Below are 17,186 nucleotides of genomic sequence, written 5' to 3'. Positions count from 1 at the left end.
TCAGCTGAGGCAATGGAGCATGAGATCCTTACTGTGAATAAGAGCAGCTACCTAGGACCCTACTAAAATTCCTCTTAGCATATATGGTGTCAGTGTAATCCAATGCTCAGACTATGCTACTCTCTCAAAGAAAGATCTGTTCTGTCATCTTGAGTACCACACTTACTTGCAATTGGATTTACTTGTTTGTGATTTTGTTTCCCAGGTGCTGTAATGTCCATGTGGATGAATGAACAGTGCAACAGTGTTATTACAGGAGGGGAAGATAAACAAATCATGTTCTGGAAACTGCAATACTAAGTGCCTTTCCCTCCAGTCATTTAAATGAACTCTAATTTTAAACCAAACCTTTTAAAGGAACTTAACTCTGTGCAATGATGGCTGCTGAAGTTCAACCAGATAGGAAGCTTTGTTCAAACACAACTTTCTATGTTATGTTGACTTCACTGAGAGCTCTTAACTTCCATAGAGTATGCATTTGTTTTTCATGGATTATCATATTGAAATTGCTTGTGTAAAATGATATGAAATAAAAGACTTATTTTTCTGTAATTAAAGAGCTCATAACTTGCAGTCATTGTTGGATTTACATGGAATGTATCATAGCTTGCTGTTTGAACTGCTTTGAAAGAAGAAGCATTTGCATTCTTAATTTAAGCCTTTTAGGGTGTGTGGAGCTTAATGCTGTCTGTCATGTGCAGTCAACATTTCTTCTTAGTGGAGATGCATGTGATTATAAATCCTGTTTTGAACACCACAGCAGCTGCTGTTCTGAGCAGTCCCCAGTCTGGGCTCCTGACAGTCCTTAGCTGTGGCTATTTGCAAAAGCATACAGCACAGTAAGAACAAATTCTCTCTTGCTTTTTCTTACTCAAAACCCGCACTAATGTATTGGTCTGAAAAGAAGACAAGCATAAAATTGATCTCCTAACAGACCAGATACACATACATGTGTTGGGATAAATATTCCCCTAATCCTGTGCCTGAAGTTGGAGCATAAAACACTATCACTTCTTCTTTTCCTCATTTTTATTACTTATCCTTTTCTCTTAGTAATCTTCAGCATTTTCATGTTTTGTTTAGTGTTCCCAACCTTCTTTAACTCAAATCTCCTTTGGGATGGAATTTCAGTATGGCTTTTAAACAGAGCTACAGTTCCTGGGTTTATCCAAGCCCTCAGCTGTCTTAACCTAGGAACAAAGCAGTGTTGCACAAGGATTACTTTCTCTGTAGGACTTGAGGGTATCTTTTCCTGGGAGGAGCTGTTCTGAAGTGAAAGACTTGAAATATTTAAATTGTTTAAATGAAGTATTTAATGGTTTATTTACAGCAATAAGCATTTACATTTGTAATGCTGCCTGAGTATGACTGAGGATCTATTTATTTCTCTGCTGGTCTTCCCTACTGCTAGTGTTGAGGTGTCCTGGCACTGTGTCTAGGGCAAGTGTTCTACTGAACTGTGTTCAGTCAGATACCCTGCCTTGGATTTGACACCCAATGCCTATTCCAAGACACAGCTGTTTGTTGGTATTGTAAAACAATCAGCTTGTGGTTAGGTGATGTTCTCTCATTCCCCCAGTCTTCTATTCTATTATGCTGGAGTGTGAGCTTATTTTTCAGTAAGGTAAGGCTATTAAACCAAAGGTATTTATTTCAGCTGCATTACTCTCTTGGCTTAGCAGATAACTATTTTTATGTAATCAGTAAGTGTGTGTGGTGAAGCCACACGTGGTGAAAGTCTAAGCCATACCATGCACGCCTGCTGTACCAGTCTTAATCTTGCAGGAGAATGTTCGGTGTCTGCCCTGTTTCTTCACCTTTAAATTTCTTTATTTCCCAAACATATCTGTGTGTATGCAAACATGATAGAATGTGATTTTTGTGCACTTGCCTGGAAATGGCTTGGGTGAATTCTGGATTGTCACTAGGGGGCCTCCTGCTGAGCTAAACCAGATGAAAATAACTCAGAACTGAGGAAGCAGAAGCTTCAGGGTCAAACTCCCTAAGAGAATATACCCTTTTGGTTATATATGGATGCATGGTATGCATAGCTCCTGAGTGCAGCTGAGGTTACCTTGTGCTGTAAAGCATGCACACAAAACAGAGCCCTCACCCTGCTCCATTGCCTAAAAGCAACCATAGCTTTTTAAAGGGGAAAAATCAAGTTAATCCTGTTGACTGGATACTTCCTTCCAGTTTCTCTGAATTTAAGTATATGCATTTAATCATAAGTTACTCTTGAGTGCTAGCTAATTTCTGCCTTAAAGCAGGAGCTTTTTGATTATTCTTTTAATTCTGGTTGCTATCTGCTATAGCTGGAAGTTCTTGTACTGACAGTCTACCACTGTTTTTTTCAATGGATTGCTCCAGTAGTTCCAGCAATCTGGCTGATAACAAAAAAATAAGTATTGTCATCTTACATTCCCCCAACATATTGTTGTCTTGGTTTACTCTTTTTTTTTTTCAGTTTTAGTTTTAGCATGATTTGTTTAGTAGGGAGTCACAAGATTTAAGTAACCAAGTGCCACTTGTTAAGCTGTAAACAGAGTTTTAAAGCCCAATTCTATAACGAGCCCTTGCTGACTCATCTGCTCCTAAGTAAAAACTGGTTAGAAGCAGAGATCAGTGTCTGGGCTCCAGGGATTTCACAGCTAAGCAAAGGAGCTTGGCAAAGCCCTTAGAGATAACTGCAGGCACAGGGCTAGGCCCATGAGGCTGAATTATACCAATGCTACATGAAGCCACTAATTACTGCCAGTGTAGGCTTGCCACAGTGGTTCCAGAGACACATCATTTAGTAACCAAACAGTCCCATTAAATTGGCTTGCAGGATGAATTTGATCACCTCTCCAGCCTGAAGTGCTGTAATGGTTTTCTCTGGGTTACCATAACAGAGAAATTCATTTGAGAAACAGCAAGATACATACCAAGACACTTCTTCACTGCTGAACTTCAGTCCTTCCTGGAAGAGCAGGTCTCCCAACCCAGGAAAAGCTACAATTAGCTACACATGCTAATGAGGAAGTGGTAGACGAGACTTTGTTTACTGCAGACTGCCAAGCTCTGAAGTGTTCGCTTTTCTTTTTGGTTTAATCTCTTAGAATTTTTTGCATGTGTCCCTTAAATGGACAAGCAAAAAAATAATTAAGATGCCACCACCACCCCCAGACCAATTCTTGATCCAAATAAGTTCTCAAGGAATACCTAAAGTGATTCCCCAAGTATATCTTTACAAAATAATACCTCTACTGAACTCAAGTTCTTTGCTTTGACTTCATGCTGCTGCCAACTATGAGGGAAACTGAAGTTCTGTAATCCTAGATTTCATAGCTGTAACCTGGAACAGAGCAGAGGGGGAAAAATAGTAAAAAAGCAATCACTAAACTTCAAGTCTCAGTTGAACATGCCCCTGACCTGTTGTGGCAGGCAATGATCAGCTTCTCACTCACCCTGTGCCACACCAAGAGGGGCAAGAGACTCAAAAGTACAAAAGCTACAAGAATTTATGGATTGCAATGGAAGGGAGAACTAAGCAAAGGGAAAATACAAAAAAGAAGTGATGCAAAGGTAATCATACCCCTATTCCCACAGAAGACTGATGCCCAGACCAACAACTGCCTTGGAAAATTCTGCCGTAATTACTGCTGAGCATAATGTCAAATGGTGTTGAATTTTCCTTTGGTCAGTTTGGATCTGCTGTGCTCCCTCCCTCAGTGGCCTCAGCTGTGTTCCCTCTCTCCCTCTGGGAACAGGGGACAGAGTGAGGAGCAGGAGAAGTCTTGACACTGTGCACATACAACTCAGGAAACACTCTGCTATCTTACCAGCCCTGCTTTGGTCACAGGCCTCTAACATAGCCCCACACCTGCTCCTACAAGAAAATTAAATTCAAGTCCTACTTCATCACCTTCATTAACCCAGCCAGACCCAGCACACCCAGCAAGCTGTAGGCCATTTTACAGTGAAACTGCAACTCCACAATTAGATCTTGTAGAACAGCTGGCTGCTATTCCATATATTAAGCTTAAGGTGGAAAGAGAGTTAGAATCATAAGAGGGCTTGGGCTGGAAGGGATTTAAAGATCACCTAGTGCCCAACTCCCAGCCATGGGCAGGGACACCTTCCACTTGACCAGGCTGCTGGGGTCCCATCCAGCCTGGCCTTAAACACTTTGAGGGATGGGGCATCCACGGCTTCTCTGGGCAGCCTGTTCCAGTGCCTCACCACCCTCACAGTGAAGAATTTTTTCCATTCAACACATCTTACTTAAAGTAGTCCAGAGCTACCCCTTCTAAAACATTTCAATGTTAAAAGGAGTAAGATTTTTAAAAAATATTTTACACTGCATTTCCTATCTTAGTTGTTGGCTGAAACTGACCTCAATAAAATAAGTCTGTTTTACCTTAAGCAGGTACACACACAGGATCTAAAGTTTTGGTCATTTATTTGGTTATGTCTAAATCCTTAAAAGAACATGGTTAAGGCGAGAGAGAAGCATAATCATTACAATTAATATAACAAGTAATAAAAAGATTTGAGTATCTGTACACTACTTTAATTAATGCTTACTGATGCCTTGAGCTATATTCAGCTAGGTGGCATTTTTGTGTAAACAGTATTTACTACAACAAAAAATTAACTAGTACTAGCCTTACTTCTAATATGCTATTTCAAATCTACTCTTGCAAACAAAAAGCAGTAAAAATACTCATTTGTCTTAGACATACAAAGCACAGCATTGTCCTGGGTAACAACATGTAGCTTTGCAAGTGATACCTGGTTCCTTTAGTTGCAATGGCTTATAGTAGTAGTAAGCTAAATAAAAGACCTACAAAGAGAAGTCATAACACAATTGGAATTTCACATTGTCAAGCATGTAAGGCTGCAAGTTTTACAGTGTGTGAATACACGTGATATGTTGAACGGTGACATTCCCAGCCATTATAGATGCAAATGCTTGATGCAGCATATCTTCTCAGCCTCCAGAAAGGCTCATGTGCAGAAGAAAGATCACTGAGTATAATAGCCCAAGTTTAGTGGAATCATCATTATATATATGTACACACACATCCATGGTGCAAGCTTAGACTTCAGGAACAGAGTGATCCATCAGGCTCTTCATGATGCTAGTTGCCATCCTAAGGAAAAGGAAAAGGCATTCAGGTTTGTAAGACAACTACAGAAGACCACTCAAGCCTCAGCTCACAGTAGCTTTGTCACTACTAGTCCTTCAGTACAAACCCGAAGCTGGACTTTCACTCCACTATTTTTGACAAGCTGCTACAGACAGCTGCAAGAAATTGCACCCTGAGATTAAAGAGAAGCCCACAATACTCAATGCTTCTATTAGCACCTGAGCTGTGTGGTTGGTATCTTTCAGGGAATGGACATGTGTGCAAGCAGAGTACAACCTCAAGGGAAGGAGAGCAGAGGGAAAGGTGGCTGTTAGACTGAAAACTGCTTTGTAGAAAGAGGATACCAAGCCAAGGGTGTATCCTTTTCTTTTACCTGAAAAAAAGACTCAATTACACCTGAAGCATTACTAATGTCTACCAGTTTCAAAAATACTTATGCAGGACAGATTTAGTTGTAGAAAGCCATTGTTTCCAAAGGATTAGGAAGAAACCCAAAACTATCCTGCCCAGAATCTTTTTTATGCCACAGGAATTACTTGCAGTACAAACAATATTTTAGTTAAAAGGTAACAAATACTTGTAGTATTCAGTTCTTAGAAATTCAGGCTTGGTCAAAAGAGGTTTGGAAAAGGCTTCTTCTAGAGAGGAAAAGGCAAAGGATCATCACAAACACAGAATAGGTTAAAAACAGTACCAACACACACCAATTTGACCAAAACATCAGATTAAACAAATTTTCAGGCATCCCCACCCCTCCTCCAGTCTTCAAGTAAAGTTTGTAACTAGGTCTTATCATGAGTACACTATCTAGTCACTGTCCACGGGATTATAAATAACACCATAGCTGCTTTGTATTACCTACCTCTTTATTATATAGTCATAAATACTGGAAGGCATCACAGTGATGGTCACTACATTTCCAGCTGTTGCCAAGATGTCTGCAACCTGTGAGTCCTGTCAGAAACAAGAAGTCATATGAGCAACACAACTCAAGCTGACTAAGAAAGCAGCGGTTCATGAGCTTTTTCTAGACACATTTCACGTGGCTTTGAGACCCTCCCCAACTCCTTCTCTGGAGCACTCAACCTTCAGGACAAACCACTGAAACTGTAATGCCACTTCACAGATGTTTGGTTATGAGTATCTTGCATGAACTGACTCAAGAAGGGACACAGATGTCATACACAATTCCTGCTAAAATTTGTTTCAGGTTGGAAGGAGGAAGCTTCCCTTCGTTTTGCCAGCAAGGCTGGACTACAGATAAAAACAGAGGGACAGCCTTGCCAGGTAGAGGCAGAGGGGATGAGAATGAGCTGCCCCGACAACCAACATAAAACTGCATAGAGGCCTAAAACATCTATGTCTCTCCAGTCAAGTTAACATCATGACTGAAGTTTTTATTTTATGAACACTAAACAATATATTACCTTTTCTGTCTCTCCAAAACACACTACACAAACATAAAAAGCTCACAGCTATCCACACCCCACACGTAGTAGTTATTTTACCTTCAACCCAATTACATTCTGGCCATTAATTTCACAGATGTTATGCTCTGTCAGAAGTCCATTTCTTGCAGCAGAACTGTCTTTCACTATTGAGGTTATTTTTCCATTCTTGAATATGAAACCAACATGTCCTGTGCTGTCCTTATGCATGGTAATAATTCGTTCAAAAGGTCTAAAAAGACATTTAAAATAAAAATCTTCAGTCTACTAAACCACAGGAAAAACCACATTCTATTTTAGCATCTTTAGCTTATAAAACGTAATTGTACTCTAAGGGATTCATATTTTCTATAATGAAAAGTTGTTGGGTTTAACTTCATTTTGTTAATATTGTTGTATTAGAATATACTTGTTTATAAACCTTACGTTTTCCCTGTTCTACAGATATTTCACCATCTGGATTAATAATAATACAAAAATCCCATACAACATCCACCCACCCACCACCCCAACCAAACAAACATCCTCTAAAAATAAAGTTCTCTACAAACATTACAAGGTCGATAAAACAGTGCAGACAGTTTTAACAACTGTAGGTAGACTACAGGATTCTGAGAGCAGAAGGCTTCCCCAACACCATTTCAACTGCTTTGGGGACAATAAACCTTTAAACTGTGTCTTAAAAAGGCAGAGGAAGAGGGTGCCATGTTGGCCACAGAAGTGGTAGACAGAGCAGGGAATCTACTGCCACAGTATTTTAATGCAGTGTTTGAAGTAACTGCCCCAATCAAAGCAGCTGCCCTCCACTGAGTCAGGCTTGGTTCTTAAGCAGGAAAGAACATGGAAAAAGCTTTGAGGCATACACTTAGTCACATGAAGAATCATCTGTCTTCTTGCAGCCTACAAGCCTTATGTTGAATCTGACCTGTTGTTACTACATACAGTTAGCTACAAGATCATTATTTAAAAAACATATTGGGTCATCAAGCATGCTTTTAGTAAAATTGGCATTAATTTCTATGTAAGCAACAGAGTTCACAAGAAAAGCTATCATGCTACATAAAATGCAAATGTATTAATACAGCAAACATTTTGTTACTTTTATTGTTGACTTTCACTTAAACTAAATTTAAAAAATGTATCAGAAAAAAAGCACAGAACTCTTCAGAGTTTAAATTTAACTTGTGCCATCTCTCACTCACTAGTTTATCTTGGAAAAATGTTATGCCTCATCATGCTCAGGAAGTTTACAAGTTAGGAATCATTTTGATTGCTCCCCACAAAAGGGAACATTTCTGAAGATTTTTACTACTGAAGCACATGGACAAGCAAATTTTGTGAAACCTGTTCAAGCAAGGGGAGACCCAAACCCCTCAGAATTACTCAGTGATGGATAATGGCAAATCCATATCTGCAGCTGGCCTTACCTGTCCCGAATGATCATTGAAATCCTTTCTGCAGAAGCCTGCTTCAGAACTTTGTGTGCTTTATCAGAACTCCATCCTGCACAGTTTTCACCATTGATCTGCAGAACTTGGTCCCCAAACCGCAGACCAGCAAGGGATGCTGGAGAGTTTGCCTGAACTAACTGGACAAATATACCCTACAAAAGAGGGGAAAAAAAGGGAAGGGAGGAGAAGGGGAAGTTCTTGCTTAAAAATGAAGACCAGCCACAGAACACACAGACCCTGAAGTTTCCCATTCTACACAATATCAGCTAAACAGACAAGACAGAAGGACCTGCTAATTATCTCCTCTTAAGGGTCACTTTTGAAATTTCAGTCTGTTTCTAGATGAATTTAAAAGTCTGACAGATACTTAATGCAAGAACAAAGTTCAAAAACAAGCAAATCTATCTAGATCTCTAAATATTAAAAATTAAAAAAAATATGAGCATAACAATAAAGTCTTAAGCAAAGGGGTAAATACTTGTCTGTTTTAACAGGTGTTACAAAACTATTTCTAGTGAAACTACCCCTAAAAACAAAGTAAAGCATATCAAAGCAAATTATAAATAATACCCTGGAAGAGAGGGGTGTTAAAAAAAAACACCACCCCATGTAACTCTAAGAAAACCCCATTTTCTGCATTAGAAGAACTACAGAAAAGTATTTTAACCCTATATGCTACCTGCAGTACAAATTTTTTAAAACATTCAGATTAAATGGCTTAAATGGTTTAAGCACCTTTTACAAAAAAGGAGATACTTCTAAACTGTGGGCAGTTAGTACATACTGCTGAACATTACGTACTGCCCAGTATTTGCACAAAGGTAAAGACAAGCAGTCCTGAACTGATAAAAAGTACCACAGCAACTATGCAAGGACAAGTTCACACTCTAAAGTGAAACAAAAAATATTTTATGTATTTTTCAGATCTTATAAAACACAAGGCATTAAACTGCAGCTGTAAATTCAGCTTCTAGTCCAGAGAGCTGGATATCTAATTACAAGTCTAATGAAGGACTTTAATATTCTGGTAACAGATAACAAACCCTTTTACAGAAGACTATTTTGTGACCACATCCTAACTTCACTGCTAATACAGTCCAGCAGTAAAATCTCTAGAGGCAAAAGCAACTTCTACACTTACGTTATCAACAGACTTAAGGCGAAGTCCAATTCTGCCATCTTGATCTTTACACAGAATTGCTTCACGGATGCCTTGCTTAATTTCTGCTCTGCGAATTCCAATATCATTTCCAGTCACTGGAGCTACCATGTAATTAGTAGAAGGTCGTGTTACCAGTTGCTGATTAAAACAAAACAGCCAGACAACTTAGTTTCAACTTTTAAGAATAGCTATATGTCAGTTTGTATGAAGTGATATTTAAGAAAACGAACAAACAAAATAAGCCACACCACCAAGTATCCCCCACCCCCTCCCAACACTGGAAATGGAGTGCTCAGTTTCAGAACAGACTAAAATAGGCACTGCAACTTAAATAATTCACCTCTCAGTCAAGTATGGTACTTAAGGCAAATAATAATCTGCTATCTAGAATGCTAGATACACATTTAGTCTTTACACTTTTGTTTTCTAGAATATGCATGACTGGTACCTACACCCTGTGGCTGAGCAGCTGCTGCCACTGCTAAGTTTCTCTGCACCTCTTCCTCATTGAGGCTCAGGCCCATATACTGAGAAAGTTCTGGATACAATCTGGGGTACAAGCCTACAGGAGAAAAACAAAACAAAAATCAATACAACAGTTGGTTTAGAAGAAGGAACAGTTAACTGCTTTCACATGCACAATTCAACAAATCTTGTACTTTTGTAATTATTTAACTGGAAAATTATGGCAGAAGACCCACTTGAATCAGAATTGTTATTCTGACCTGGTTCAGAAGAGTAACGAGACAAGCAGCACTTCTGAGAGAAAGAACTTGGAGGAGAACTTTCAGTTTCAGTTACTCTATTCACCCTTTACAACACAAACAACAAGAGACACATGGTGACGTTCCAAAACCAACACTGCGCTGCATTGCATAAGGACACGCCCTTCAACTCCAGAACTTCTGAGCAATTAGCGGAGAACTGCTCCCTTCCCCACCCCCAAACCAGGTGTGCTGAAGAACACACACAGAGACCTTCTACCAAGTTCAAAAACAGCAAGAGGCATTCACGCCAAGGATATTCCAGATCTGAGGCATGGCAAGGTTCCTGCAGAAGCCTCCTGGTTCTAAGGTTCACACTACAGTCTGCTTTGAGTCTTCAAGAGAAAGCAGCTGTCATTTTGTCACAGCTTCAAACTGGAGGGGCTTTATACATGCTTCTCAACAAGACAAAGCACACACAGCCTTTAAAACATCCCTCTATACCCAAGCAGAGGGAGGCAGAAGGAGTGGGAGGAAAGGAAGCTGAACTTGTCAGACCTTGAGCTGAACAACTCTGGAAATAAACTTGATATGGCTCTTGACATTCCACAGATCATTAACTGGTGCCATCTAACAAGTGCCAGTTATGAGAACTCTTAACTGACATTCTCACTAAATGAGTGGGGACAGAAAAAGCTGCTTGGAGAGAGAGGCAGTGGAAAGAAGGGCTTCAGAAGCAACCAGACTCCCCAGTACACAAGACTTAGGTTTCTAGTGTTCATTTATGGGTAAAAATGAATAAAAACAGCTATTTTAAGAATCCATGTCTGACCAGCAACAGAAAGTAACTTTTCTGGGAAGGAGCAAAGGTCAATGCAAGGTGAATGCCAGTATAAACAAGAGATTTTTTTGCTCTTTAATATGCTGCTTTGCATGAGAGCAGTCTGTCATATTTCTGGACTAATCCAGAAGCTTATAGCTTCATCAATATTGATTAAAAAGCTTTTGATGAATCAATTTTCTTTTTTTGCTTGCTTTTTCAAGCAAGTCCCTAGGATTATACACAACACAGCACAAGATTTCTGCAGCTACCTAATTCTTCTGTTTTGTTCTTTACTATACCAGATGCATTCTTTGCTGGCTGAATTAAATTCTCATTTAAAACAGAGTGCTCCAAATAATGGAACACATACCAGAACACAAAACTCTTGATGTTGTACAGTGTCCTGTTTCTGTCAGAACAGAAGCATTTCCAGTGGGTCTAGCACATCCTATAGGTGATGCAAGGCCTTCTTTAATTTGGGATATATTGAATGATTAATCATTCTTCAGTCACAGAATTCCAGACGACTTCACACACAAACTGATGTCAAAATTATGTTTTGGCTCCTGCTTGCTAAACACATGCAGGACAATTCAAACTATGGACAGCAGAGCTGCCAAGACTGCTGAAGCAAACTCAAATCTGGTCTGGTGAGGTTAGGCCAGGTAAGTACCTAATCCAGATAGGATCTATAGAGGCAACTCTGGTGAGCTATGCAAACATCTGCCTTAAAGTCATCTTAGACACAGAAGCATCCAGAGGAGAATTGGAGACGAAGTTCCATCCACCAACCTTTAATATCTGATCAAGCAGCATTCCTGACCACTGTTCCAGCACTGCTGCTGGTCTTGCTTGTTACAAGGCTTTAGGCCTTTTAGACTTAAATTTACTAAAGCAGAGCTCTAACCTCAAACACACCTGTGCACCTTTGTGGATGTACACGTGCCTGGGAGACAAGAAGGAGGAAGTAAAAGTACAAATCATTCAGCTTTAGATCAGATGGATTTCCCACCACACATCTGATTCCAAAATCTGCTGCAAGCTTTATGTTAGTTGCACAACAAGATTAAGTGCCATCTTCCTGGGCACTTGTTGACAGAGATTTGTCTTTGTCCCAAAGCAAACCCAGTGTAGAGGAAAGACTCTGACTCGCACTGTCCTCTAAAACTTACAAATACATATGTGATAAATAAGGACAGCTAAGTGTCTGAGGTAAGACCTAATAGAGCCCAAAGGCACCAACATCAAATCAGTTATGGCAGGTTCACTTGGAAAAGGTTGCAAAAAGAGAAAGGTGACTGCTTGCCACAACTTCCTTTTATAAGCAAACACTGTTTTTTGACTCCTATAGCACCTTACCAAGGTGGGTGTTAGTATTTCCAAAATGGAAATGTAAACAGGGTAACATTTATTTCCCTTTGTAAATAGGGTAACATATTTATAGCTATTTTTGACTGTACTGTTAACTTAAGGATTTCATAACTACTTTCCACAACATTATCCAGAGGATACTATGCAGTACATGAGCTTACCTCCATCACAAGGAATTGGAGCAGAAGCTTCAGACAAGATTGCTGGATTAGCTGGATTTGAAGAAAAGGCAGTCTGAGCCTAAAAGCAAAGAAACTTACATATGTTATCTTGCATAAGAAAAAATAAATCTTAATTATGCAGGCAGGAGACTCAGTATTTTCTTTTTTCTTGTACATGCTAATTACTATTCATCTTGAAGTAATGAAGTCAAACTTTTTATATGAAATAAATAGCTTCAATACAACATGCTGTAACAGTATCAGAACTACTGTAGCAGATCAATTCATATCTTCCTGTGACAAAGCTACAATGATAATGCAAAAAAGGTTTCCTGTCAACCTGATTTATTTACATCATCAAGCAAGTTAAAACGCCTTAAAGGAAACATTACCTTTGTCCAAAAAAGCTTACAAATAAGTTTTAAGGTGTGACCTTTAGCAGAGTGTTTTGCAATTACTTTTTTCAGCTAGAGAGCTGAAAAAAAGTAATTTTACTTCTTCACACCATTTACAGACATTATTAGTGAGATCCATAGTTCTTTTCAGGTGTCAAGTTCCACACAATCCAGTGCTACTAGTATGTCTTCTGAAAGAATCAGACCTTCCAAGATGATTTTTCGACAGCCACTACAGTGAACACATTAAGCTTTATTTCTGTATTGCTGACTGGCTTACTTTATTAAGTTCTCTTATATTTGTGAGTCAGTTTCCTTCCTTCTCAGTACCTCAGCTCTGTTTTTTGGCCTTATGTGTTCATGACCAGTGAAAAATACAGCCTTAGAGAGGCCTCTTAAGCATGATGGAAATAGCTATTCCAGTAACTTTCCTGAGGTTGAATGTCAAAGGTGGGGGAGCAGGGGGAGGAAGTACTCAATGCGTACTGAAACGTTATGCTGAACGGGACACATAAATTTTCTAACACAACATGACAGTCAAATTACTTCATGATGTTAAGGAAATGCTTAAAAATAGAGAACTTCTCAGTCCTGTTCACTCCAGGAAGTTGTCTTTAAAAAAGGTTTCACAGCAAGAATGAGTCATTATTTAGCAATATCACGTGCATTTAGAAGCACAGGCTCCAACTCAAATGAGGGACAAAAAGAGCAGGTTAGAATAATATTTAATGTAACAAGTCTGTTTGTTTTAGCCAGCAGTCATTTGAATCTTAGTCACTCACTGCAGATACAGACATCTTTCAGCACTCTGCCCCCTCTTCTCCTAAGAATGCCCCCAGACTTATTTAAAGAGACAGCATTTTTATAATGCATTCTCTGGGAGAAGGAAATAATTTAGCCTTTGATACCAGCAGGTTAAGGAAGGTGATTCTGCCTCTCTACTCAGCCCTTGTGAGACCCAACCTGGAGTGCTGTGTCCAGCTCTGGGATCCCCAGCACAGGAAAGACGTGAACCTTCTGGAGCAGGCCCCAAAGAAATGATCACAGAAGCAATCAGAAGATGGAACACTTCTCCTATGAGAAAAGGCTGCCAGATCTGAGGCTGTTGAGCCTGGAGAAGAGAAGCGTACAGCAGCCTTCCAATACTAAAGGGGGCTTATAAGAAAGATGGTGACAAAGCTTTTAGCAGGGTCTGTTGCAACAGGACAAGGGATACAGGTTTTAAACTAACAGAGGGTTAGATTTAGACCAGATATGAGAAACAAGTTTTTCAAAATGAGGGTGGTGAAGCACTGAAGAGGTTGTCCAGAGAGGCGCTAGATGCCCCATCCTTGAAGACATTTAAGGTTAGGTTGGGACATTTAAGGCTCTGAACAAAGTGATGGAATTGAATATGTCCCTGCTTGTTGCAGAGGACTTTTACCCAAACTATTCAGTGATTCTATGAAAACTATCAGTGAAAATGGAATGGCTTACTGATTACATTTATGACAATTTTCAACTGTAATATATAAACTCTAGCAGTTGAGTTGGTCAATAAAAGGCCAAAGGAGCACGTTCTTGGCTCCAGGCTACTCAATTTTTCGTTCAGCATTACCAGACTGTAGATAAAGGACTGCAGTTACATAAGAAGAATGGAGTGGGAGGACACAATCAGGAGCAATTCCAACATAGCACCCACAACTGCAAAAGCCCCACCCCACACACACAAACACAGATGAGAGAGGGCACTGCATTTTGGGATAGCACAGGAGAGTTAAGAAGCTGTTCTAGTAGTTTGCTTGATGGCTTCCCCAATGAAAACAGCAAGGACAGAAGTATCAGCCACCTTAAAACACACTGTAACTTGCTGTTGTTTAAACCAGGAAGGAATGCAGGTTAAGTTCAGGAAAAGGTAAAATGTCGAAGAAAGTAAGGAAACTCCTTGTGAAATACATCCACATCAAAGTACCCATAGACTTGTTAATCCATTCAAGTGTTTTTCATTATTTTGTTTCACAGATATTTTTTAGTCCTCATCATGTCTAATAATAAAACTATCATTATTCTTACAAATGAAGGGTTTTGCACAAAGGTGATAATCTTGGATGTACTGTAAGAACTGGTCACTACCATGAAATAGCCAGAGGACAAGTCTGATTCCAGATGGCATTAAGACAGCCAGTGCTGCTTTTTTTGGGCTTTTTTTGGTTTTTTTTTTTCTTACTCCAATGACCACAAAAACTTTCTGTCACAGATTTGGACACTGGGAATGAGATGCAGCAGATTTATTAGTTTAGTCATCAAGTCAGAGCTGAAGTATGTGAAGACACTGACTATATTTGTCTACTTAAGACCATGTATCTATACTTCAAAAAACCCAAACATATTAAAGACAAATGAACACAAATGAATAGATAAAGCAAAATAAATATATCCAGGTGGTAAAATAAGCATTAATCATATTAGATCAAGCTACAAAGTAAACAGGCTGTCTTTTCCCTTTCAGAGTGAGATGGTAAAACAAGTTCTCAACTACAGTAAGTCTCCTCTTTCCTGGATTAAATATCAGATAAGTTACTGTCACCAAAACATCTTTTTTAAAGTCCACCATACCTGAATAACTTTGTCCACCTTCAGATCTTCTAGGGAAGGATAGAGAGACATTTTGATGAAGTCCTACTGGGCAAAGGGCAGACTAGAAAAAAAATCAAATGGGAAAGCAAACAAACAACAGGATTAGCTTTCAGATATTTACTGAGTTTAACTCCTTATTTTTTTTTCTTTTAAATAAATTAACCAGACTAAGTGCTAAACAAGTGTTCTGTGACCTGCCAGTCAGCAGTAAAGATATCTGGCACTACAGATGAATTCCATTAAGACTACCCATTTAATCTGTTATCAACAGCAGCCTTTGGCTAATAGGCTTTATTTAATATACTTAGCACTGTCAAAGTTTAGGTCTCAATGAAGAGAAAACCTACACAGAGCAAAACATTTCACAGGAAGCAAAGAAAGACTTTAGGAGGCCAAGATACAATTACAATGAGGGTTAGGAGGAAGAACCTAATCACCCTCCTCCCAACAGGGACAGTATTTTGCATTTAACTGTGAAAGCTTCCGCTCTGTTGTCTAAAATATTTAAACACTTTCAACACTTCTAATATTCCACTGACCTGCTTTTGGCTGGGATAGAGCTAATGTTCTTCCTAGGGCTGTGTTTTGGATTTAGGATGAGAATATTAATAACACACTAGTTGTTTCAGTTGTTGCTAAAAAGTGTTTATACTAAGTCTAGGGCTTTTTAGTTTCTCATGCCCTGCCAGTGAGAAGGCTGGAGAGGCACCAAGACCCGGGAGGGGACACAGCCAGGACAGCTGAATCAAACTGGCCAAAAGGATACCAAAAGGATACATACTGAGCATGTGGCATCATGCTCAGTATATAAACTGGGGGAAAACCTGGCCAAAGGCACAGGCATTGGTCAGCAAGTGGTGAGCAGTGGCAGGGTGCATCACTCATTTTATATATTCCAACTATTTAATGTTTTTTCTTCTGTTTCTGTCACATTAAACTATCTAATTACATCAACCCATGACTTCTCACTTGACTCTTCTGATTCTCTCCCCTTATCCTGCTGGGGCAGGGGGAATCAGCAAGCAATTTTGTGGTGCTCAGTTTTAGGCTGGAGCTAAATCATGAGATCCAGCAAGAAGCCTCTAGACAGACTTTGGCTTCCATTTGCAACACATTAATTGCAGCAGGAGACCTGTAAAAACTAGGAAGATTCAGTCAGTGGTGAGTTTCAAAACACAGAAATTCCAGGCTGGCTGTCATGTGATGTTCAGAGAGCCCCTGTGACAACTTATCAGGAAGAAATAAAAAAAAAAAAAAAAATTAAAAAAAAGGGAAAAAACCCCCAAACCCTAAGCAAAACCAAAAAAAAAAAAACTAAACCACTTCACATGGTACGCTAAGGCACCATGCTGACATCCAGCTCTCCTAGAACCAGTCACCTGAGGCTTCAGGAAATCCCATTTTTCCACAGCTCTTTAATTCACACTCTCACTGAGATCAGCTGAACTTTTGAAACCCACAATAAAACATTCCACATCAGTATATGGGAACATTTTAGTGAGAGGGATGGAGAGGGACATAACCAGAAGACAACAAAATGTGATACAGTTTTGCAAGTCACAGAAGGTACTGAAAACATAGTTAATACCAACGTTTTAATAAAGGTTTTTGGTTTGAGGGTTCATTTCCTCATTCAAAGAAAAGAGGTTCCTATTAAAGTAGCAATTTAGCAAAAATTTCAGACTAAAAGTGACCATTGCATAAATCCTTGAGTGATTGCTTCTTTAAGTGCAGACACAAAGTCCATTTCTAAATGAACACCACACACACAGATGCCTAATGTGATACTGCAGTAACACAATAGACATCTCTTCATATTACACTAAATTCATCAACAGCTTTTATGTTTGCTCAGCAGTGCCCAACAGCTCCAGTATCATGTCAAACTGCAATTAAAACTTTAAAAAGCATGCTCTAAAT

The 17,186-nt window shown here is 39.3% G+C and overlaps 2 protein-coding genes across 2 annotated transcripts in view; one reads left to right on the top strand and one right to left on the bottom strand.

Annotated features, from left to right (window-relative positions):
* NSMAF (neutral sphingomyelinase activation associated factor) overlaps nucleotides 1-552 on the top strand; it is a 28,767-nt gene extending 28,215 nt beyond the window's left edge. The window contains exon 30 of the mRNA XM_014312015.2: nucleotides 206-552. Within this exon, the coding sequence (XP_014167490.1) occupies nucleotides 206-300 (95 nt within the window). The 3' untranslated portion in view covers nucleotides 301-552. The remainder of the gene's footprint in view (nucleotides 1-205) is intronic.
* Nucleotides 553-4,427: 3,875 nt separating this feature from the next.
* Nucleotides 4,428-15,341, bottom strand: SDCBP (syndecan binding protein). Its single transcript, XM_005418330.3, has 8 exons — nucleotides 15,246-15,341; nucleotides 12,256-12,334; nucleotides 9,649-9,758; nucleotides 9,176-9,334; nucleotides 8,011-8,186; nucleotides 6,644-6,815; nucleotides 5,998-6,089; nucleotides 4,428-5,138 (listed from the first exon to the last, which is right to left on the bottom strand). The coding sequence occupies exons 1-8, from the start codon at nucleotides 15,294-15,296 to the stop codon at nucleotides 5,084-5,086; spliced, it is 894 nt and encodes a 297-aa protein (XP_005418387.1). The 5' UTR covers nucleotides 15,297-15,341; the 3' UTR covers nucleotides 4,428-5,083.
* Nucleotides 15,342-17,186: the final 1,845 nt, after the last annotated feature.

This window comes from Geospiza fortis, unplaced genomic scaffold (genome assembly GCF_000277835.1).
Source record: "Geospiza fortis unplaced genomic scaffold, GeoFor_1.0 scaffold53, whole genome shotgun sequence".
Classification (NCBI taxonomy): domain Eukaryota; kingdom Metazoa; phylum Chordata; class Aves; order Passeriformes; family Thraupidae; genus Geospiza; species Geospiza fortis.
This window is presented reverse-complemented; position numbering and strand designations above follow the sequence as displayed.